The 23,403-nt window shown below is 36.9% G+C and overlaps 1 protein-coding gene across 1 annotated transcript in view; it reads left to right on the plus strand.

The window, feature by feature from the left end:
* Positions 1-550: 550 nt before the first annotated feature.
* TASP1 (taspase 1) overlaps positions 551-23,403 on the plus strand; it is a 95,786-nt gene continuing 72,933 nt past the window's right edge. Inside the window, exons 1-6 of the mRNA XM_085311924.1 lie at positions 551-623; positions 4,604-4,821; positions 6,202-6,269; positions 7,811-7,879; positions 16,179-16,299; positions 17,539-17,623. Of these exons, the coding sequence (XP_085168050.1) occupies positions 4,677-4,821; positions 6,202-6,269; positions 7,811-7,879; positions 16,179-16,299; positions 17,539-17,623 (488 nt within the window). The 5' untranslated portion in view covers positions 551-623; positions 4,604-4,676. The remainder of the gene's footprint in view (positions 624-4,603; positions 4,822-6,201; positions 6,270-7,810; positions 7,880-16,178; positions 16,300-17,538; positions 17,624-23,403) is intronic.

The following is a 23,403-nucleotide window of genomic DNA, read 5'->3' on the forward strand; positions in this document are numbered from 1 at the left end:
AGGTGTAGTTCGGCTAAAGCGAATCATTTTTTGACCCCTGATTTGCAGAGAACTACCGACCCTGCCTGCCACGGCAGAAACCATTTTAACAGCCGGATGCTGTGGTGATATTTTTACTCGAAGGCGGGGAGGAGTGGAAATGTTTCATCTGGAAGGGTCGGGAGACGTTGGGGCTTCAGCTACACACACGCAGCCACGCGGGCAAGCCCGCAGGAGACACCGCACGCCGCTCCACAGCTGCGGCAGGCAGCGGCCGCACGCCCGCCGCGGGCCGCGCACACGAGGCGCCGCGCACGCGCGCGGGAGGCTCCCAGAACCGACCGCGCCTACCGCGCGAGGAGGCCTCGGCCAGGCCAACCGGCCCCCGCGGCGGGCGCGCCTGCCCCTTTAACTCCACCCGCTCGCCCCGCTCCCGACTGCGGCCGCTCGCGCTGTGATTGGCGCGCTGGCGGGCCGCTCGCGTCCGCACCGCCAATCGGCGCGCTGGTGCCGCCACGCCATTTCCGGTCGCCCGGCGCGCTYTGCCCAATAGAGGAGGGCCGGTGGGCGGGACGCCTCATGCTCACCGAGGCAACCGGCGGGCGGACGGTTCCGGGTGTGCGCGAGGCGGACGGTTGTGGCGGGTGAGTGCTGCGCGCCTGGTTCCGCCCTGCCCTGCCCCGCCTTAGCCGGCTGATCCCGGTCCCGTCCCGTCCCGCCCCGCCTTCCCGGCCGCGGCCTCCCTCGTGTCCCCCCCCCCGGGGCTTGGCCGGGCGGCGGCGGCGTGTAACGGGCCGCAGCGGGCCGCGCTTGGCGCGAGCGCTCCGGCGGGGGGGGCCTCCCTCGTGGCGTCGCGGTGACGTCACGGTGACGTCACCCCGCACCCGCCTGTTGTCATGGCGATGGCGCGGGTTGGGGGAGGCGCTGCAGGGCCCCGGCGGCCTGGCGCGGCGGGAGGGTGGCGGCGTGGCCTGTAGCGCGCGGAAGGGGTGCGCGTGGTTTGTGTGGGCCGGAGCTTAATCCCTTTCCTCGGGTTCGGCCGTTCTGGCTCCTTCCCTGGCGTGCCAGGCGTGTGTCTTTGCTTTTGGTCTTTCAAAGCCTCGTCGGYAAAGGGTATCCCTCCGATTTTGAAGAAGTTTCCCTCAGAGGTACTAATGGCTTTGATAACAGCAAATGTGCTTCTTATGTCAGTACRCTTATTTAATTTTGCTGATAACTTTTTCCAAATAAAAGTTTTTTCTATTTTTTTTGTGTCTCTTGGTTATTTATTTCCTTACCGGTTTCTTGTTCCTGTTTCCTCCTTAGTTCTCTAGTAGTTCTCTTGCAGCTGTTCCGATGCTTGCTCATGAGGTCAGTTCTTTCTTGCCATTCAGTTCGTGTTGCTCGTTGTTGATCTTCCCCAGGCCTCTTGTGCCCGCTCTGTGTGCTGTGGAAATCTGTGGCCTTACAGCCTGTGCCCTCCACAAGTGCTTGCCCTGGTCCTTCAACATGATGTTGATCCCAGGCTTGGTGTGTTTTGTTTATACAGAGAYGTTTCTGGTAATACAGAAACAAATAAGTGCTTGAGCTGTTACTATGCCCTGAGTAATCTCATTTCATGTTGGCAAATGATCTCTGCAAAATCAAAAAACTTAAAAGTGAAGTTTGTTGCCAGTAGGAAGTAGAAGTACTGTGATGGTGTTATCAATATGTGCACATAAGTTTATCTCTTTCTTCCTTCATCTGTCTATAGCATTTGCACGTTTGCCCAAGTAGAGCTTTTTGCTGTGCTATCAATATTAATTACACAGAGCTATAAAATTGTGTGCGGAAATGGCGAGTGTCACCCCTTACTTGGCTGACTCTATCTGTAGCACCTATGCCAAAGGAGTGCACTTGAATAATAGGCTCAGTTAATCTTTCCATGTTGGACGTGACACTTAACATTTATTTACTTTTTCTGAGTGCCTGTGTAAGATTTCGGCTGTTACTTTTTTCAGTGTGTGTAGTATTTTGGGCTACTTCTGTAAACTCCTAATAGTTAGATTCCCAAAGAACCCTAACTCAGTTATACTCCCCCACTGTTTCTGTAGCTGTGCAGATGTCCAACACTGAACCACGTGAGGAGGAAGGATGAGATCTGAACTGATGGATATGTGACAGCCAGGAAAGAAGCTAGATAAATCCTAAAATAAACCCTAAAGAGAAAGGTTAGGTCCAATGGAAACTTAAGAAATGGAAGCAGCAAGTTTGCGAATGACATTTGAAAGGACTTGAAGAAAGGGTTGGAATGGAAGGTATTCGACAAGATTGGTTTGATGTGGAGGAAGTATTATGAAGCGAAGGATGTTTATACACATTGTCTTTTGACTTCTGTGTGCAAATTCTATGATTGCCTTGTTAGTACAAATCAACGTATTGTCAAACCTAAGTGTATGTAAAGACTAACTATTTCTGTAACTCAGAGTTTTCAGGCTGAGCRTTACATTAGTCAGATTTTAAGCAGCATCTGTATCTTATCTTTTTTTTTAAAAAAATGATTTTACTACCATCTTTGTTACTCTTCGTACCCCATATTATTTCTTTCAATTTCTGCAAAAATGTATGTTCCACATTTGCTTCTCTGTCATTTTGCTCAAGTCTTTTGTCATATCCCTATGCATGTGATGTATTATGTGTAGTGTAACAAGATACAGGGAAGTGGGGGTTCTAGCAAACAGACTCTGTATTTCAGTTTATGCTGTATATTACTGCCTTTACCAGTTACTGTTGGAGCTTTCTTAATTATTGTTACTTGCAAAAAGGAAGTAAGTTGTAGTGATTATGACTTTAATTTTAACTTCCAAGTTGATGGAAGAGAACATTTATAGTTGGATGTAGCCCATTAATGTTTTTTCTATTTATGTGTATTTTAAATGTCTTTTGTTTTATATACATATATTTTTATTATATTTGTAATTCTTATATATTTACCAATTTAAAAGGAAATACAATATTATGTAACATTATATCTCTATATTTTTTTTTTGGGGGAAAAAATGAAAATAAATAACTTTCTAAAATGCTGGCCTGGTTCCTATTACTGAATAGACAATTCTGGTGAATCAGTAAGTTTGCCTGTTCTGTACCAGTGAGGAATCTTGCCAAACATTCTTTGCATTGTTTTGGCAGTTCAAATCTAGTAGTAGTTAATTTTTAGAATGAGCAATATAACATTTGCAAATCTGATGATTTAAATCCTACATATACATAAACAGCTTCTTTTTACACTTCTCTTCACATTCTAATATTCTTAGGTCACAAATAGTCCCTTTCAAGGTGAATAGGACTGATATGTACCATATTGGAATATCCTAATTTGTTAGAGAGGTTTTCTCCATTCAAGTGGCAAAGCTACGTGTCTATTTACTTCCTGAAATATTTCAACATGTTGATTGTCTCTCTTTTGAATTTTACACATTGAACTAGAGAAACAGTATTGTGTCAGGATTAATGTGCATTAGGCTGTAGTAAGAGAAGTAGTAGTTGCGGAGTATTTGTTTTTTGACTTCTGAAAAATACATCTTTTGGTGCTTTCATTTGAGAAATCTTGTTTTGTGTACTGGAAAACACTGTCAGTTTTTTCATACACTTCTGATAGTTTTTTGATCTTAACCCTTAGGAATGGAAAATAGTCGTCTATCTAAAATGAAAGGAATTAATAAATTATTTGAATTCAACTTAAACATGCTGTTGTTCATTAATAATTGTGGTAGCTATTTGTTTCTCTAGATAAACTTCCTCTGACTTTCTTGGGCTTATTTGGCATTTTATTTGTTTTAGAAGTATTTTRCAATAAAAGTTACTCTTCTTCTTTTTTCCCTGGAGACTAATGAAGAATAATAAGGGTGTAAGGGGTGAAAGCGTATGGAGTGTAGGATCTTAAACAGTTATTTCTAAGAAGTTGTAGCTTAGCAAAAGAAAGGAGAAGGTATGGCATTATTAAGTGTGTCTTGTATGCTACAGTTCTCTGGAGCACATTTTCCTAACTTCTTTTATGGCAATGGAATTTGTTTTAAGGCATGCATGAAACATCCGCACAAAATCATGCAGGCAGATGCCAGCAAGTGATTTGAGCGTAGGAGGTTCTGCCGTGCAAGCATGTGTACTGTCTCTGCTTTTGTCAGCCTTGTCATAAGACTACTTAGAACTTGTCACGCCAACAGGGAACACTGCTTTTAAAAAGTTAAGATTTTGACTGTGGAGCATCATCCTGGTACAAACTAGCTAGGCGTGAGTGCTGAAGTATGTAATACTGTCAAATAAAAACACAACATGGAAAGCAGCTTTCTTTTAGACATGGACAAGTCTTAGGTCAGCAGTTCATTAAAATGTCTGGAAAAATTATTAGGTTCTAGTTCTGCCTCTTCAAAGGAGCTTGAAGGCTGATTTTCAACTTGCAGCATAGTTTTCCAACTGAATTGATTGTCTTAGGTCATGTTAGTATTGTTAGCTATGGAAGAGGAAGAACTTAGAAGCCCTTCTTTCAACAGAAAGACTCTCCTTGCTTCAGACCTCTTGTCGTAAATCAACTTTAGAAAGAATATTATATGAAATACATCTCTTAGAAATCAGTATCTAACATATGCATGTGATTTGGTTTTAGGATGATTCCTCCGCGGAGTTTATTTTTGAATGGAAGCGTGCTCTTTTCCAGTAGAAGATGGTGATCTTAATGTATGATCATGGAGAAGGGGATAAGTTCAGTAGAAGTGTTACCTTCCAAATCATCTCAGGTTACAGCAGTAAAAGTGGTGGTCAAAGAGCCCGACACAAAGCAAACCCAAAGAGGGAAACGAGTGGGATTTGTGCTTGTCCATGCAGGTAAGATGCAGAAGCATAACTATTGGAACAGATGCACAGCATATGCAGACTTAAATATCAACTAAAATTTTATATTGGGTTTGGAGCTACTAGTACATTAATGAAGTGACATGAGCTTTGGATGTAAATGTGGGAGTGGAGAATTTGACTCTGGCACTGGCTGGAGGATCTTGGAAGCTGGTAATAAGATATAGGTAACTTTACCGGGTTGTGCAGTTGTTTGGAAAGGTGTGTGTGTGTGTGTTTTTTTTCCCCCCCTCTTTGGGGAAAAAAGAAAAAACCCAAATCCTTAACTTAAACAGTTTAAAATGTTCAGTTCTGCAGTTATTTCTGCTAAGGTTAGGAGCCCTACACAATGTGAGAGATCTCCCAGTCTATTTCTTTACCCTCTGACCCTTTGCAGGATCAAATATAGCCCTTTTATTACTGACAGTTCCTTATCTAGTTTGTCATTGAGGACAATCTAGCTGASACCTCTTGAAATCTGTGGATTTGTAGAAGAACTTTACTGTTTTTACCCTTTGAAAGTTTTTTTTTGAGTTTATCAATATGTTGCTCTTTACTGATGACTTTACTCTTTTCAGAGTGTTAGAGCTGATTYTGTTAGAGTTTATCAAGACAAATATTGTGATAAATCAAGAAATGGAACACAAGATATAATACATTTCCCAATTAAAAAAAATTTTTTTTGAGTTGAACTTAAATATCAGTCTTTTTACCATGTTTGTTATTTTTATTCAGTCATCTAGTGGTCATTGWAAACTTTTTCAGTTATGGAAATAGGGCACTGCAGCCAAAAAAACCAGAGCAGGTAGTGGTTAAAAGCAGCAGGATAGTTACTGTGACTGAAAATGGGAGGGAGAGATGAAACACGGTATGATCTCTACTTCAAGGAAGTCTTCTGGTTTTGAAGCAGAAGCATTGAGCTCTAGTAGCTTAGTATAAACATGAAAAAATGAGCAAAATGATAATGGATCAACTTGAAAATCGGAGGTAAAAAGGAAAAATAGAGTTTGACTTAAAACTAGAGACTCCTTCCCCCCCTCCCCCCAAATTGCAGAAGGTAAATAAAATAACTGTGCTGGAATTTCTGCAGGAATGAGCAAAATTGGAGTCTTCTGGAGAGTGTTTATATGAACAGATTATATGATGCTGAGATTTATACCTGTATGCTTCTACATGTGTGCTGTGTGTTCCATATATTACTACATGTTTTTGAAATAATGTTGCATAAAGSTGTCAACCCCTGATTTTGAAAAAAAGGAATTGCCATTGTTGTCCAGGGTAAGTTTAGGTTTTGTCTGCCTGTGGTGTTGATGTGAACTAAAGGCACCACTTTGATAGGCAATGTAATCTCTCTTCCTTATGCCTTAATTGTAGGTGCTGGTTATCATTCTGAATCCAAAGCTAAAGAATACAAGCATGTATGCAAAAGAGCCTGTCAGAAGGTACGTCTTCCAGTTCCACAGTCTTACCRTGGGTATATAAAAACTGTATTTCTTGCAGATACTCGGTAGCACTGTCCCTTCAGTATGAACAGGCATATCTGGTTGTAGCTACTTAGACTGCATGAATTTCTATAGGGAAAATGCAGTAGCAGCAGCAACAGTTGACATAATGGCCATGCTGAATCGACAGAGAACAGGCGCATAAGGTGTAGCAGTATTCTGTTTTCAGCAGGGACAAATAGCAGACACCAAGGGAACAATGAGGGAACAGGGCAGGTTCACACTGGGACCCTCACAGAAGGCTTCTTACTCAGATCCTGTGGCTTTGGGCTTTCTGGAGCCTTTTGTGGTGTCTTTGGATTTTTCCTTCATCTGTGCCTGCTTTTTTGGGAACTTACTTGAGCTCTAGTATTCAGAGTGCCCTATGAGTACAGGCATTTCTAGAATTCCTTTCTTGATAGATCTAACTTCTTAATGGCAGGGGAGATGGAAACAACAACAACAACAACAAAAAACCCTTTCCAAATCTGGAAAGGGAAAATAGCAAGACTTTAATTTCCCTTGAAATTAAATTTTTGATCTCCTCCAGAGACTTTGTAGCTGGCAAGTTTCATCTACTAAGTGTCTGTTGAGAAGCTGGAAGGCTGATCTCCAAAATCTGTAATGCTTGTGCTTTCTCCAGGGAGGAGCTGGGGAGCCTGACTGGCTTTTTAGAAGAGTCTCAGACTTGGCCTTTGAYAATTAACACTTAATTTTACAGTTCTGTTGCTCAATCCTAATACCAGTCTAATTTTGTAATCAGCAACCTAAAATCATCCAAACTCAACATCAGCCTCATTACATCTGAGTATTGGYCCAGTTGATGTTCATTTTCCAGATAATTATGTGTTAAAAAAGGTTGTTGCTGTTGAATTAATGTCTAATTTGAGATTCCGTTTGGTTCCTTAAGCTAGGTAGCCAACATAAATATCGTTTATTAAGAACAAATAATACCAGATTTGTCTTGCAACTGAAGATGCAGCCATAGCTGTTTTCTTGGGATTCCCTGAGAGAACTTGGCTATAAGGTCTTGTCCAGTATGGATCTGAGAAATTTCTTTGTGTGTGTGTGTATAATTTAAAGATAATATTGTCTTATTTGTTTTCATGTATTGGCTTTTAGATAAGCTTGCTTATTGATTCAGTTCAATTGATGACAATTGTCCTGCACAATATTAGGGATTGTTGTCGAATCTTGGAAGGAAAAATAGTAATTTTTTGACTGAAACAGTGAGTATTTGGGGACACCAGATAAAAGAATTTGTATTGCTATAAATTTGATCGTGCAGAAACCTGATATTAAATRCAGTGTCAGAATGACTGAGTAATARAATCATGCTTTTGGTTCCCCCATCCCTTTATCTAGCGTTTGCCTACTATTGCCAGTGCAATAATTTAAAATGACATAAAAACAGTTTGGTGAAGACCCTGTCTTCAGGTAAATGTAGGGCTTAGCCATATATTAGAAATCCCTAGTCATCAAGCAAAAATTCTATTTTACAGGCAATTGAAAAGCTACAGGCTGGTGCTCTTGCAACAGATGCAGTGACCGCAGCACTTATAGAATTAGAGGTATGTATTTCTGACTAGCAGTAAATGTATTGCTCAGGTTCATTGCCAGGTTTTTCTGTAGGAAGATGATAATTTGTATGGGAAGTGTACTGAGTGTTCCATTTTGGTGTCGTAAATTTACTATTTGTGCAGACATGGAAGCTATTCTGTAATTTATATTTTGCCTTTTCATAAAGGTTTGCAGTAAATGTACTTAAAGATTTTTCTAAAAATATAAACTAAATAAAAATTGTTTACTTGGCGCAATTCTCTTGTCATCTTAGGTATGTCTTAGATAGATGAGTATTTAATAATTATTATTCTTGTAGGTTAAAGGCTAACAGTCTATATGGAACATTCTTTAATTTCTCTCTGACTTGCGAACCTATGGATAGACTGCACTAACTTCACTTCTTAGATGGGGAAAAAAAAATCATGTGCTACTGGTCACATATTTTAACTAGAAATTCTATGACATGTTCAGTCCTTTGTTTGTACTAGTACTTCACACTGAGTTATATTTCGTTTCTTGAAATTATAATCCAAACAAATTAGTTATAGTTAGTCTCTAGTAATCCTGTTAACATTCTTGCGTAATAGTTATATTGATGTAGCTGTCTCTGAGTATGTTGTCTTGGATTATATTATTCATATCTCTTCAATTCTTCAGCTTAATTCTAGAAAAGTGATTGCATAAACATAAGGCTAATTGTCTCTTGTACCAGTTAAGGGACTTTATGAAAATAAAGAATGTGAGATGAATAAAAACTTTACAACACTTTTGCTATGTGCATAATGTAATGTATTTTTTTAAAGGCTGTTTTTTTTCTTAGGCTTTTATTTAGTTTTCTGTATGATCTCTGATAGGATAGGAGTCTAGAAGCAAGCTGTTCAGAGAAATTTGACTTCAGTAGAAGATAATGCTTTTTTTTTCCCTGAATTTTATGGCCAGCTATGTAGAAGAATAGAATAAGTGCTGTTTCTGTTTCAGAGTGGTATGTGATAAGAATGTCTTAATAATCATGAGGAGACCAGCAGTTGCTTGTGAGGCATTTGGAAAGGTGTCTTTTAGGAGTGGTGAGGTCTTGCAGCATCTGTGTTAAGTGAAGGTTGCCCGTAATTAAGGTAACAGAGAGGATCTAAACTTGGTCCCAGCTCCTTATGGCAGTAATAATTGAAACAGGAATTCCTCTTCTCTAAGTAGTAATTGATTCTTCTCCTCTCTCTTGGTTAGTAGAGGAAGAAGGCGAGGTAAGTGTTGTGCTGTAAAAATAATTTCCTCGTTTGTGAATTTATTGTAGTATTCACAGAGAATTAGCAGTGGATTTACTTACACATATGTTCAGAAAGTGTTAATTAACATACTTTGTGGGGTTAGTGTAAAGCAGGCAGTACATACTTTAGTATGTGCTAGACATACTGACTTACTGCCAAGACTTCAGTYGTATTTTAGTGTTGGCAGGCTTCACTGCTGTTAAACAGTACTTTTGGTCATCACTGAACTGTTTAAATATGCTTTCRTATGGTATCTTACATGTTAAAATATATCTAGGTGAACACAAATGCTATCATTATAATGGAATTATTTATAATGTGCTTTTATGAATTGACTGMTAGTTACTACTGAATGCAGTCAGTATACTGCATTCAGTTATACTACTATAACTACTAGGTATTGTTATATCACAAGATTGTTCTCTATGCTAGTTCTCTCCTCAGTATAATATGTAGTTTGTTTTATGATTTTTTCAGTGTGTTCCTGAGCTACAGATAGGAAGATGTATTTTAAGAAGTTTAACTTAATAACTATACATCTTGCAGCTGTGCTTAGGGTAAATATTTTATCTGGGTTTGGTGTCCCCAAGAGACTTCTTTTGCTTAATAAAATTAAAAACTCTGAAATGTCATCTGTGTAAGAAGTTACAGCTTTAAGATTAAACTGAAACTTGTTTATGGAATTATTTCAGTTAACAACCACCTTCTCCTTCTGTCTTGCTGCTGTTTTGATGATGCCTCTCTCTGTTCCATTTTATTATTTTGTAATTGTCTCAGGTGATATTTTTATGCGTATCATTAAAACCTTTTTCCTCTTGTTTTTGATTTGTTCATATTGTTATATTACTATCATTAATGTAATTATTGGCTTTCATTTATTCATTAAGTGACTTATATAGCCTCTTAAATATGGGATCGTTCTCTTTGTTCCTAGGATGAAGTATATTGGGTTTGGGATCTAGCCTTCTTTTTAAATACTTATGTACACAGTYACATTGAAGAAAAATCAAAGGTATACTTGAAACAGAAAATGGTGTGGTTCAGAGTGACAGTTTTTGGATCCTGTATGAGTAATTCCAAAATGTTAGACTGTCAACTTTCAAAATGCTGAAAGGCTTGTGTCTGCTTGTATCTCATTCTAAACACTCTCTTCTGAGATCTCTATAATTTCTGGAGCTGTATCTTCTGTTTTGTGCRTATGTCCAACATAATTGCATGTGGCAGATCAACAAAGCAAACAGAATATTTTTTCTTGTCAATTATAGAGCTTTGTGGGTAAAAAACATTTGTTTCCTGACTGTCCCTCTAGTGAGCTATCACTTTTCCTTTTTCATTAAGCAGAAAAAATACTGACTTTTTCTTGAAGTATTTTAGCATTTTGAATTCACAAATACATAGTGGAAAATTTGTATGAAAACCTGAGCTTGCTTCTTTACATCTGTCACTGTAATGCAGATTAAGAAAAATAACAAAATTTTGTATAGCATGACAGATAACAGCAGTAGCAGCAGTAAGAGGTTCTGATGTGGAGTACTGTTTCTAASTTACATCTTGGCTGCTGTAGAACACATTTCAGTGAGTTTATCCAAAATATTTAGTCACTGTTAAAGTTCTCTAAAGTTCTCTTTAATTCTGTATTCCAAAAATCTGTAGTCTTTGCAAGACACAACTGTCTTTTCATGGAAGTGTCACAAAAGATGATTTTTTCCCCCTCAGTTCTGCTCAATTACACAACTCCTATTACACAGAATTTCAGCTAATCCAAGAGGCATCACTTCAAAGACTTGTTGAGTCTCAAAGCTTGCTCTTGATCTTTTATGAGCAAGCTGACAGTTTGCTTGTGGTATGCTGTCTGTTTTTTGTTTTATTTTTGCAGACTCTAAATGGAGAAGAAACAGCCATTCTTTGTTGGGCTTTATGAATCTTGAGTGAAACAGTGTTCTGTGATTAAGGTATAAGACTAATAGTTATTAGAGAAAAGATAGATTATTTTGCAAACTAGCAAGAGCAGCTGATCCAGAATACTGCTGAAATAACTGTGCTGGTCTTYGTAAGCATCAGCTGTATTTGATAAGCTGATTAGAGGAAAGTTGTTATGTTTTCTAGTTTGTGAACTGTCACTGTAGAGAAACAAATGAGTATGTTACTTACTGCACTTTTTTGATAACAGAAAGATCTGGACAAGGTGCTTTGTAAGATTCCTCGTTTACAATGTATGCCTGTACAAAGACATGATCACTGAACTATGTATTTTTGCATTCTTGCTATCAACTGCCATATGAAGACTGAATTTCTCTTGAAACAAACAGCTTTTTTCTTTCTTTCTTTTTTTTTTTTTTTTTTGAACCTGACTGCATTTATGGTTAGCTGGGTGGATGAGGTCTAATTTTAAGCTTTTGTACATGTAGACCACTTCAGAGTCTGCTGTTCAGGTATTGGAAACAAGAATATCAACTGTAGAGAATGCTTAAAATTTTAAAATTTCAAACTTCTTCATTAGTCTGAGTTTATTACTCCGTATTTATCTTGTTTTTAAATCTGTTTTCAGTAGAATGTTCTGYGTGAACATGATTTAAATTGGAATTTAAACTGACTGGAGAAGTGGGTGTCACACTTTGTTTTATGATCAGCTTGCTACTATAATTGATCCATTTACTTTTTTGTGATTGGAAAACAAAGAAYATTTTTAACCTCTTAATGTACTTGAGCAGCATCTTTCAATAAAGTTTTGCAGTGAAGTAATTCAACTCTTGTTGAATTAGGTTATTGATTTTTATCTTTTTATTTATTTTATAATAATTAAGACTATTTTGGAATATACAGTCTTTTCTCCAAGGACTTTTCTTTAAAGATAAAAGCACAGTGCCAACAGTGTTATTGTAGTAGAGTGACTAGCAGTAATCTGTGACAAAAATGTTCTTTCGATTAGATCAGCTAAAATGTTTCTAAAGGGATTCATCCTTACAGACTACTATTTCTTGTCACTAAGTTCCCACACAAAAATAAATCTTAAAATTGCAGTGTGTTAAAAGAAATGCCTGTAGACTTTGAATCCTTTTTAAAAGTTGTGAACAAACCTTGGCCAAAACTGCATCAAAGATGGATGGAATGTTGAAAGTGGAGCATTGTAACAATTTGGCTAGACGTGATTTGGGACTATTAGTGTTGAGTAACTTCTTCAAGCATTCCAGCTTTGACCGCAGCTAAAAACTTCAGCGTCCCTGCAATTGCTGCCAGGGCATTTGTAAATACAGCTTGAAGTAAAAAGGATTCTAAAAATGAAAATGATACCTTCAGTAGCTTAAGAATTTTTTACAAAATGGGATAAAACTTTGGAAAATGAAACCGTTATTTTACGTCTTAAAGCTTTCCATTATCTCCTTTGCTGCAGACTTATGTTAAGTTAGAGATTCTTCAGTAATGGAGTAGTTGCCAGGTAGTACAGTAGCTTTCACATATTTGAAAGCTTCTGCTTTGTTAGAATGCTTTGATTGGCTTCCCCCCACCCTTTTTTACTGCTACATGGTGGCAGGGTATACTGTTAACCTGCAAAACCCATGCCTGTTTTACTTGCTTATCTCACTCCTTCAATGTGCTTAGAAATATAAAGGCTGATTTCTGCTTGCATCTTTTAAATAAAAGACATTCTTAAAGATGCCTTCTGTATTATAACCTCTTCTCTCCTTTCCCTTCCTYCCCAACTTGGATACATGCTTTGATTGTGTTCTCCCTTGCCCCATGATAGTCATGTAGTTGTTTATGCAGTACTACACTTCTGTAGTTCAGGATATAAAGAGACTGCTTCAGTTAGCTCAGCTTATTTTTTTCCCCTTTGAAAAATTTCTGTTTTAATAATTTATCTGCATGCTTAAAAGGTTTTATATTTTCATTTTAAAATTCTTCTTAATTTTCCTTAATTATATTGCATCATTTATTATCAGAGTCTTCAAATCTTTTGGTCAGACTTTGCAGTGATTTGTGTTTCCAAAAAAGAGATGTATTTATGTGACATGTTTCATGTCCTTGCATTTTTCTAGAAGAAAGTGTGAATTTCTGTTTCCATTTATTGYAAATGCTTTTTCCTACCTCATTTCAAAGGCTTTATATCGTTCTCCAAGAAACTCTGGTAGGTATCAGAAATTCTRTCCTGTTCACACCTAGTTCCTGAAGTGTCTAAAATTGTTATCAGATCARCTATCGTATCTGTGAAGTTAGAGCAGGGCATCTTTCTCTTGGCAATTCTGAGACCATCTTCTCAGCTGGCTGCAGTCTGGGATTGTAAAGCTAGGTAAAGCTTCACAGGCATTCTGAACACATGCTTGGGATTGGGTCTTTGTTGCTTTTTCCTGGAAAACTTATTTATGTTGAACTGACTATACTAGTAAGATTCCTTTATCATCCTGAAATGAAAGAGCTATGCCATCAAAGAGGCATTTACGGTTTTAATGGTTTAGGGATCTTCTCAGTTTCTCCCTACAGAATAGGAATACAGGTGGCATTCCTTGTCCTGGAATCCTCTGAATAGGTGATCTGTTCGTGCGTCCTCAGTGCTCTTGATTATTATATTCATCAGGCAATAGAGAGCGTTGTGCCTTGCTTACACAAGGACTCTGGACAGTGTAACTAAGACTTCTGCTTTGATGTTGAGTCCTTCCTACTCATTTATTTGGCCGTGACATCTGTTCTTAAGAGATCAGCTGTCTCAGCTTTGTGGCTGTGGCAGACCTGTAGACCACAAAATGTTTACCCTTTGCTAATGCTTTTGAGTACAACGTATTGAACGAATGTTTTTGGAACAGAGCATGTCTCCTGGCTTTCAGGTCTATGCGCTCTGATTACTCATGAGCAAAGAACTTGGACAGCTCTAGAAATAAGCATTGTTGATCCTGATGCATTCCTGTTTTTCTTTTTTCCTTCACATACTTTCCGCCATTCGTGTTCGGATCCCTTCCTTCAGGCACTCTTCTTTTTCATCCTGGAACTTCACTGGCTGAGTTTGCCTGGTGAACAGTGAGGTTGGCTAAGCCAGCTGCCGCTCTGCAGTCGTCCGCCTTTTCAAGGCCGTCATCTCAGTAGTGTCCTTCCTGCCCCCCCAACCTTTTCCAGGGAAGTTTTTTCACTGTGCACTAAGTTGCAAATGTTTCATTATGCTAAAGTTTGTTTCACTTCTTACTATAATTCAGTTTTCAGTGTTAAATGTACACAGTGAATTCCAAGATCTATTATGATGTGGGAAAAACTGTATATAAAATTATTTGCAATTCCTCAAATGCAGAGGAAAAAGCAGAAAATAACCATGGGTAATGTAAAATAAATCTGTTTGAAGATTCATTAATATATGAAACAGACTAAGATCCCTCCATGTTCTCTTTAACTGTAAAATTTAAAGATGCATTTATAATAACTCTTCTGAACRCTAAGAGCACTTTAAATGTCTTATCTCTGTAAATTAGGATCAATATATTGAAAAATAAATTTGGAATTTAGTCCTCACTGGTCATTTAAAAATTAACAAAAGAATACTGCATTACTAACTAACTCTATTTTTCATTTCTRTGTGTTCCTTCCTTCTTTTCTTTCTTTTCCTTTGTATTCCTTATAAATTACATGTACAAAGAAGAAAATGGTTTATTTAATATTWAAGATGGGACTTAGAGCTGTTTCAAACGGATTTATTTCTTGATTTAGCTTACCTGTAGCATAATGGTATGACCATCTAATGAGAATGACACTTTCCCATGTGGTCTCTCTTTGCACAGACATATGAGTAATTATGACACATAGTTCACCATGCTTCTACGCTTGATATTTATATATTTCCCAGACCTTATCTACTTAACTTTCTTTATTCTAGTGATAACTTCGCCTTCATTTTTATACTAAGCGAGTCCTTTCTCCTTGCAGAGTTTCTATGAGGAGATGTGAAACAATGAAACAAATTATTTGTTTTACTCAAGTTTCTTCTTGCTTTTACTGGGAGTAGCGTTTTCTTCCCGTTGTAATGAAGAGTGATAGCTGTACTTTTTTTTTGTTGCCCAAGGTTGTTAGGCTACTGTAATAAAAACAGGCATGAAACTTTGAAGGCATGCACARTATGTCTGGAACTTTACTCTTTGGCTCTCCTAGTCTGATCTCTTTCTTTGTCCTGTACTCAGTTTTGTACCTGTGCCTATGAATAAAGACTTACATTAAGCTGGCAGTGGGACTTCTGAGCAGTGCTACTTTAAAACTGTGTCTGTAAAGTTATGTGGATGTTGCAAGAAGATAGTTAGGCAGGAATAAATGTTTTTAAATTTGGCATGTAATACAGCTTGTTTGAAAACATGAGGTTTGCAAAATAATACTAATAATACWAGTAAARTATTAAATTTTAATAATACTAGTAAAGTATTAAATTTTAATAAACATTAATTAATTAAAAATTAACTTTAAAGTAAAAATTGTTCCATACTTTGTATGAAATATGTCTTGGCGGTTATTCAAGAAACTGCCAGATCATAGTAATGACTGTCTTTATGCTAATAACCACATAGAAATTCTGCAAAGGGAATTGGTGGTGGTGGTGCTAAGTATTTGTTCCTGTGTGCAAAGTTGAACCGTAGGCTTGGAGCCTTCAGGAAAGATACAGTTTTGGTTTGATGCTGTGTCATGCTTTTGAGTTTCAAAGGTAGATGTTGTGATTATTAGACTTTAATTAAAATGATTGAATCGTTAGGGACCAAATTAAGTATGCATTTTGTTGGAGGGAGGAAGAGATTTTTTTTTTATTTTTATTCTAAGGCTTTTGCCTGCGTGTAAATGATCATCCAGAATTGTTACATGGTTGTTACTTATGTTAGCACATTTCACTTGACRTATTACTCACGGTATAGTTTGTAAAGTATCTGTTATAATAATTTAAGATGATCTGTGCACGTTGTTTTTGTTTTTGGAGAGTGAACCTTTAGAATCCAGAAGTGCATTGTATCAAAGTCTATTATAGAAAAGTTTTTTTGATACAGTCTGTCATGGATAGGGCCTTACTGTGTTTTCTTCTTGTTTTTAGGATTCTCCTTTTACAAATGCAGGAATGGGATCTAACCTAAACCTTCTGGGTGAAATAGAATGTGATGCCAGTATAATGGATGGAAAGTCACTAAATTTTGGAGCAGTTGGAGCACTGAGTGGTATGTTAACTGTATGTTATAAAGCTACTACTAATTTAGATGCAAAGATCAATTTTGTTCTTGTTGTTAAGTTTTCAAGGTGTGGAGACTAACTTTCTCCTGCCTCCCGCTCCTGCCGTCAGTTCACAGATGATCCTGTAACCCAGAGCAATCATGTAATGCTGTAAAGTATTCAGTGGGAGCAAGTTTACACAGATGGCTTTGTAGACTGTTACATTTTTTTTTTTAAAAAAAAGCATTTGAATTAGACTTTAAATTTGTTTTCATTGTCTGTCTCCTTGAAGAATTTACTTTTATATAATGCAGTCGTAAGGTGAGCTGATATCTAATTGCTTAGTTAAGTTGCTCAATTAGTATCTGAAGGTACTGACATTCTCTTTACACTRTAAGAAGGCTGTATGGGTGACCGGCTTCCAAACTTGAGAGTTCTTCTTGAGAATGGGCTCAGCTGTTCATCAGTCAAACTTTTTGATTGAGGAAAAAAAAGATCTACATAGTATAGATTTTTTTTTTTGTTACAATCTCTCTCACATGATACGTTACATTTCTTTTTTTKKGGGGGGTATGTTATAAGGTTTGATGAATTTGCTTATGGGACTTACTTCATTCTAACATTACTATTGAATAGATTTATTTTTTTGACATTTCAAGCTTTGTTTTTTATCATAGAATAGTTCTACAATGTGGAAATTATTTCCTCATGTAGATTTGAATCCAAAATAAGCACTAAAATTAAGTGTTCAAGGCTCACTTGTTACAAAATGTGTACTTCCAAAGGTGGGGAAGAAGGGAACAAGCGAGCAAGAGGAAGCTAAGCCTGAATCCCATATCCCTGTTCTGATCAAATAGATCTAAATGAAAGCTCTTTTTACCTTGAGTAATAAATATTTGTAACAGTACTTTGGCCTGTAGAATGCCACAGTTTTTATTAATAGATTTATGCATTAAGGAAGTATTCCTATTATTTTAACATGCTTCTTTCTTTAAAAAAGAAAGAGTTAATTAGAAGGTATTTGCAACATTGATAGGACTTGTAAAGGAAAAACTGATAAAGTTATTATTAAATTGAAATACARTACCACAAGTTGTATCTTTATGAATTGCCAAAGTCATGGAAATTAAAGGAAGCTGAGTTCCATTGCCAAAATGACCACTACAGTGCTACATGGAAAAAATATCTTAATGTTTTATTTCCATTTTCTTGCTTTTTTTTTCTTTTTTCTTTTTTTTTTCCCCCAGGTATCAAGAATCCAGTTTCAGTTGCAAATAGATTGTTGTGTGAAGGGCAGAAGGGAAAACTCTCTGCTGGCAGAATTCCACCTTGGTAATTGCTTTGTTCTGCTTGACTTTACTTTAGTCTTTGGTCTCTGCTGCATGCAGTATTTGAAGGTTGTCCTTATCCAAAGGAGGCTGGTGCTGTTTTATATATCAGCAGTGGTGTGATGYTAAAAAAGAGATTAGTTTTGTTCTCTGATCTTGGAACATCTTATACACTTGATGCAGCTGTGAGTAGAGCGAAATACTGTGAATAAAAGGTGATATTAAGCTGTGAAAATTTCTGTGTGATTATTGCCACGTTTGTTACTGAATTCTTTCTCTTTTTTTAACTCTTTTTTTTGAAAAATCTGTAAATTTAYCAAGATTGAAATGAAATTCTACTGCCTTCATCTCCTTCTACCTTTTTAAAAAAACACTGTGTACTTTTGAAAAAGCGTATAAAGAATATATACATATAAATATATATATATTGTATATATACAGGATATATAAGAACCCTACTTTACTGTTTGTGTTTGTGGGTAGCTTTATTTTCTAGATGTAATGTGGAAATTTGCAGTAGTTTTTAACTTCCTCTAATGTTGACCAAAGGGAAGTTACTTTAAAGATAAACTTGATAGCATTTACAACACAGTGAAAACATATACCCTCTTACTGAGATTCGTATGCTATAATGATAGAGGAGGAAACTATTAAGTGCCTAACAACTYTGAGTATTATTGTATTGGACAGACTCCTAGAATATGTCAGAATTGTTTCATCTTAAAACAGTCTTACTGTGATCAGTGATTTAATTTGACAGCCAGAGACCTTGATCTTAAATGGTTAACTTTCACTTTGTATTACACTTGGGCTATGTTGCCAAAGAATGATTTGTTCATATTAAGTGGCTGCTATCCTCAATTAATATACCTTTTGTAGAAATTTGGCACCATTTGCTAAGTATGGGGCTGTCATATTTGCAGATATATTAAAGCAGTTACATAGTTTGAAATATGTATATTTAGATTCACAAATTTTAATTCCTTTACTACATTACTTTTCCTGTAAAACTATCTAAATAGTCAGTCTGTATCGAGCCAGTATGGTATTCCAGTTTAATGATTGAGGAAAAACACTGTTTCAGTTTTCTTTAATGGTAAAAAGGTAGGTTTTATATATATAAAATAAAACAACAACAACAAAGGAACTCCCCAAACAACCCATCAACATACAAATTTCACATTTAAAACTCTTTTCTTTATTAAAGGAAAACTTTACTAAGGAATAGGAACTTGAATTTCAATTACTTTGGTTCATTTCTCCTGAAGTCAGGGGAAAACCAGGGCTTAGCTGAGTTAYGCTGAAGAAAGTGTCAAATGAAGTGGAGTTTTTCTGGTGTTCCAGAGCTAAGAGTTCTGCAGTCAGCTATAGGAACAAGCATTTGTGACTTYATCTTGTCTGTACAGTCACAGTGTTTTCTCTGATACTCATAAGGCAGAGCACTTGGAATAGTCCACATCCTGTTTTAGTGTGTTTGCTGCAACTTCATGAGCTAGCTATTTTTAAAATAATAGCAACATAAACTGAATGGAAAAGAAACTATATCTGCTTTTCCTCAAAGGACAAAACTAAGTCTTTCAAACACCATGCAAGATCTTGGCTAACTGACGTTTTTGATGACAAGGGAGTTCAAACTCTGGAGGCTAGAGGTGAACAGTCTTCAGAGCCAACACATAGTTTCTTGTGCAAAAGTTGTGGACCTTCATTACCTAGTATGTATTTTCATTTYGTCTTCCCTATAATGGATTTCAAACATGTATTTTATCAGAACAAATTAATTACCCAGGGAACAGTCTGAAGTATTGGGGTATGATTTAGATTTGATAGATGCTCTCCCCTACACGCAGGATATCTCAAGTTCTCTGAATGATAGCTCACGTTCTTTATAGGTGATGAGTGTTGACAGCTTCATGCCTTGCCTTTCTGACACAGTTGACGTGGCACATCTTTGTTGTGTGAATGAAATACATTCCCAACTGGTGGAGGAATATGTATAGTCAAATAACAAGAAACCAAGTGTATTTTTGGCATCCTCCCAAGTGTTAAGTTTCTAGTAAGTGATTTTTATTTATAATGATGAGGAAGTTTAATCTTGTTTCTTGTGGGCAAATAGTATGTTGGGGAATCTTACAGATACTGCTCAGTCTGAGAACCTGTCTTAGTAAAGAAACCTGGCATAGGGACTTTCTATAGCACAATCTAAGACAGCTTAATGTTTTCTGGCCAGAACGTTTGGTACAGGACCACATTCAAGAAATTCAAGAACCAAGATTAGTGAAAGTAGCATTATGGAGAGTCTTGTTTATAAAAGAACATTTGGAGCAGTTTGGCCTGTTTATCCCTGTCATTCAGCACCCATTTGTATAGTGACAGTTTAAAAGCAATTAAAAATTGAATATTTCTAATGAGTATTAATTAACTTATTCTGAGATGGTAAGTTTTTTGAGAAGGAGTGTTCAAGTACCCTAACTGATGGATGAAGTTTGCTGTAAATTGCTCTGGAGAGGGGGTGATTCTGGATCAGTATCTTGTTGTCTTGTTCAAAACATAGAATTTTGCTATCCAAACTAAGGTTTAAAAAGTTTAAAGTTTAAATAGAGAACTCCTGAACGTGTGAGGCCTTAAAAAAAACAGTATCACACTGCAGCTCTGTGAAAAATTACATCTGTTCCGAGGGCTAAATGTGTTCCAAGGTCAAACTGTTCAGATGAGTTTCTGTGAAAAAAAAAAAAAAAAAAATAGTCTTTACACCTTTCTCTCATATGATGCTTAGCTTAATACACTCAGAATATTCTCTGCCTATGTAAGCAAGAAGGTAAAATACTGAACTCTCTACCTCTTATATATTGTCCTATAAGACATTCTTGATCATTTATATAACTTTACAAAAAAAAAGAACARTTGTGGCTGGGCAGTTGCATATTGGATGGATCTTTGAGAATGGTCTTTGGTTCCAAGATAATGGGTTAGGTCTTTGTAGTAACTGCTTTTAATTTTTTCCTTTTTTACGTGTGTCCATGTGCTGAAACAAGGGATACCTGAGCTTCCTAAGGGAAGAGGATTACTTGTATCTGTTTAATATTAAACTTCAGATACATAAGAGTTGCAGGGCGGTGCAAATAGTACTGAACATATTTTTTTAGAACTGCTTGGTACTATGGATTTCAAGTTCATGTTTGTATCCCTTTTTCAGGATTAATATGGGAAAAGAATTCCATCCAAGTTCTCCCCTACCCTCCCCCCCCAACTGGACACAGAGTTTTATAAATGTTTTACTTCTGGGATATACAATGCTGAAGGCAAGATATATATGTTGTCTAACTTGTAGTCAAGAAGGTGCCTAGATTTAAGATGTGCATCAACCTCTATCTCTGTTCTATATTTCTTCAGAACAACTTATTCTTTCTAAGAGTGATTTCAGGGTGACTGCTGCATTTTATGGTAAATGTTACAAAGTCAGTTTGTTGCATTCAGGATCACCTTGGCATTTGTCTTTAACTGASCTGACCATCTTCTGTCACTTCTGTTTAGCATAATGTAGCCTATATATGGCTTATATTAAGCGATCCTCTTCAGAGCAAATAACACAAGGGTAACAATGTTCTTGTGGAAAAACTGCTTAAAAAGACTATTTTTAGAATCTTATGCTTGTGTTTTCTGTTAATATAATCTAGTTTCCTGGAACTGGAAACCCRTCTAAGCATTACCTCCTTGCCATGAGGAAGTTTTCATCTGTGTGTTCTGATCCTGTAACAGCTATGGAGTACTCTTCATATGATGMACATGCAGGAAGGATAGATCTTGTTTCTGCAGAAACAACTTTCAGAGTAGCAGAGAACAATCTCATTCTCTCTCCTCCTTGTCCCCTCACCTTGGGATATTGTGTTTTGATTTGGCCTAAAGGCTTTAGAGACATAGTGGGGCCTTGGCTGCTYTCTATAGGCCATTGAATTTATTCTCTATTTTCTCTCTCCCCTAGTTCATCATGCTTTGTTATAGGGTGTTTTTTTTTCTTTTTAATTTCACCTTAAAGTATTGCTCTGTTCATTCTTGCCTGCTGCAGCTTTTCTACATGCGGGTATTTGGTTGTTTCTCATGGCAACTAAAGTGGTCCCTAGTACCTGACTCACCACCCTATCACCACCAGTTGTTGCTGGTACGATTGTGTGGCTGTGTGCACGTCCGGATCACAGAACTTGTTTTTGGGGATGGAGTGAAGATTATCTTTACATAACACATACCTGACTGTCTGTAGAACTGGTTTCATGCTGTATGTCCTGTAGGATTCTCTTACCATCTACCTCTATRTGAGTTTAAAGGAAAGGCCATATAAGTAGTACGAACTGAGATCTTATTTTTTTTTTTCACAAACTAATATATGGATTTTTTTTTTTTCAATTATACTTTCCTTCCAAGCCATCAGGAAGTGAGAATTTTAAAAATAGTGGATGAATTCTGTGGTGGTATGGAGCCTCAGTTAGATATCAGTAGAAGATGTCTGCTTCAACTAATCTATCTATTCTTAGGGATTAAAACTGGAAAGTATTTTGCCTGTGCCTATCTTGCATGAGGGAGAAGAATCCAAGAATTAAGGATACAAGCTGGAGCAAATTAAAAGTCATGTTACTTCAGTTTTGATGCCGTGTTAACATTTTTGAGTACTACTTTTGCACCCTTTGTAAATAGTAGTGATTACTGTGCTTTAAGTATAAACAAGCAATTCGGAAATGTCAATAAAATGTAGTGTTTCTGACTGACTTGGACTACTCAAATTATCACATATACAGGTCCTAATATTTGGGTGTAATACTTTCTTCTCCTATGCCTTCTTCTCTGTGTGAATCGTTATGTAGAACAGGATGTGCTCATTCACTTCCTGTAGATGTATAGTTAGTGGAAAACTTTCTTCCCCTCCCCCCTTTTTTTTAAGATAAAAAAAAACTCAACTCTTACTTTAGTTATTGCAGAGTATTTTTTTAATTAGGTTTGACTATGGCAACTGTGAAAGTTTACATTTGTCTTTTATGTTATTATGAGTAGCAGGTTGTTTCTTGAATGTTAGCTTATAGTATAGGAAACACTTGAGTTCTCCCGAAGTACTCAGTGACTTACTCTATACTCATCAACATGAMCCGTATTTATCTGGACCTACATTAACAATGATAAGACGTATAAGCAATTAATAATTCAAATTCTCATGTAAATGAACTGTTTTGGGGGACTTTTGTGAGGAAAAACTGAATATACCTGTTGTATTAGTGAAGTCAGAGAGAAGTTAGAAAGTAGCACTTGAAAATACTGCATACTAAAATGAGATATATGTATCAAGAAAACAGCAGCAATGGTAACAAATTTGCTATATCAATAATGCGGTCACAGATTGATAGTAATATATGGCCCCTGAGGCRTTCTATTATGTTTAGCCTCCATAATACTCATAATACTGGTATTTCTGTAAAGCTTTTTGAAATCACTGTAAACTCTTCATCTTCACTTCTTGTGTCTGTGGGCAGTTGTATTCTTGTTTAAGAAAGGAGAGATGAAGTAGCTGTTGTTAAGGATCTCTCTTTCCTGTGTTGCTGTCGTTTATATTGYTGTGCGTCAGCCTTTAGGAATGTATACATTTGAACTACTATGTTCCCCTTTTCAGGGAATCAAATTAATTTATTTAAGGTGAAAGAGGATTARAAGTATACATAATCAAAGTTCCATTTTGTTTTTTTCTAAAAGTAATGTGTCTGTATGTAGCTTTTGCTATCATTCATTGTTGTAGCAGTGCTTACT

Source organism: Rhea americana, unplaced genomic scaffold, assembly GCF_003343005.1.
Source record: "Rhea americana isolate MKP2758 unplaced genomic scaffold, rheAme1 scaffold_109, whole genome shotgun sequence".
Taxonomy (NCBI): domain Eukaryota; kingdom Metazoa; phylum Chordata; class Aves; order Rheiformes; family Rheidae; genus Rhea; species Rhea americana.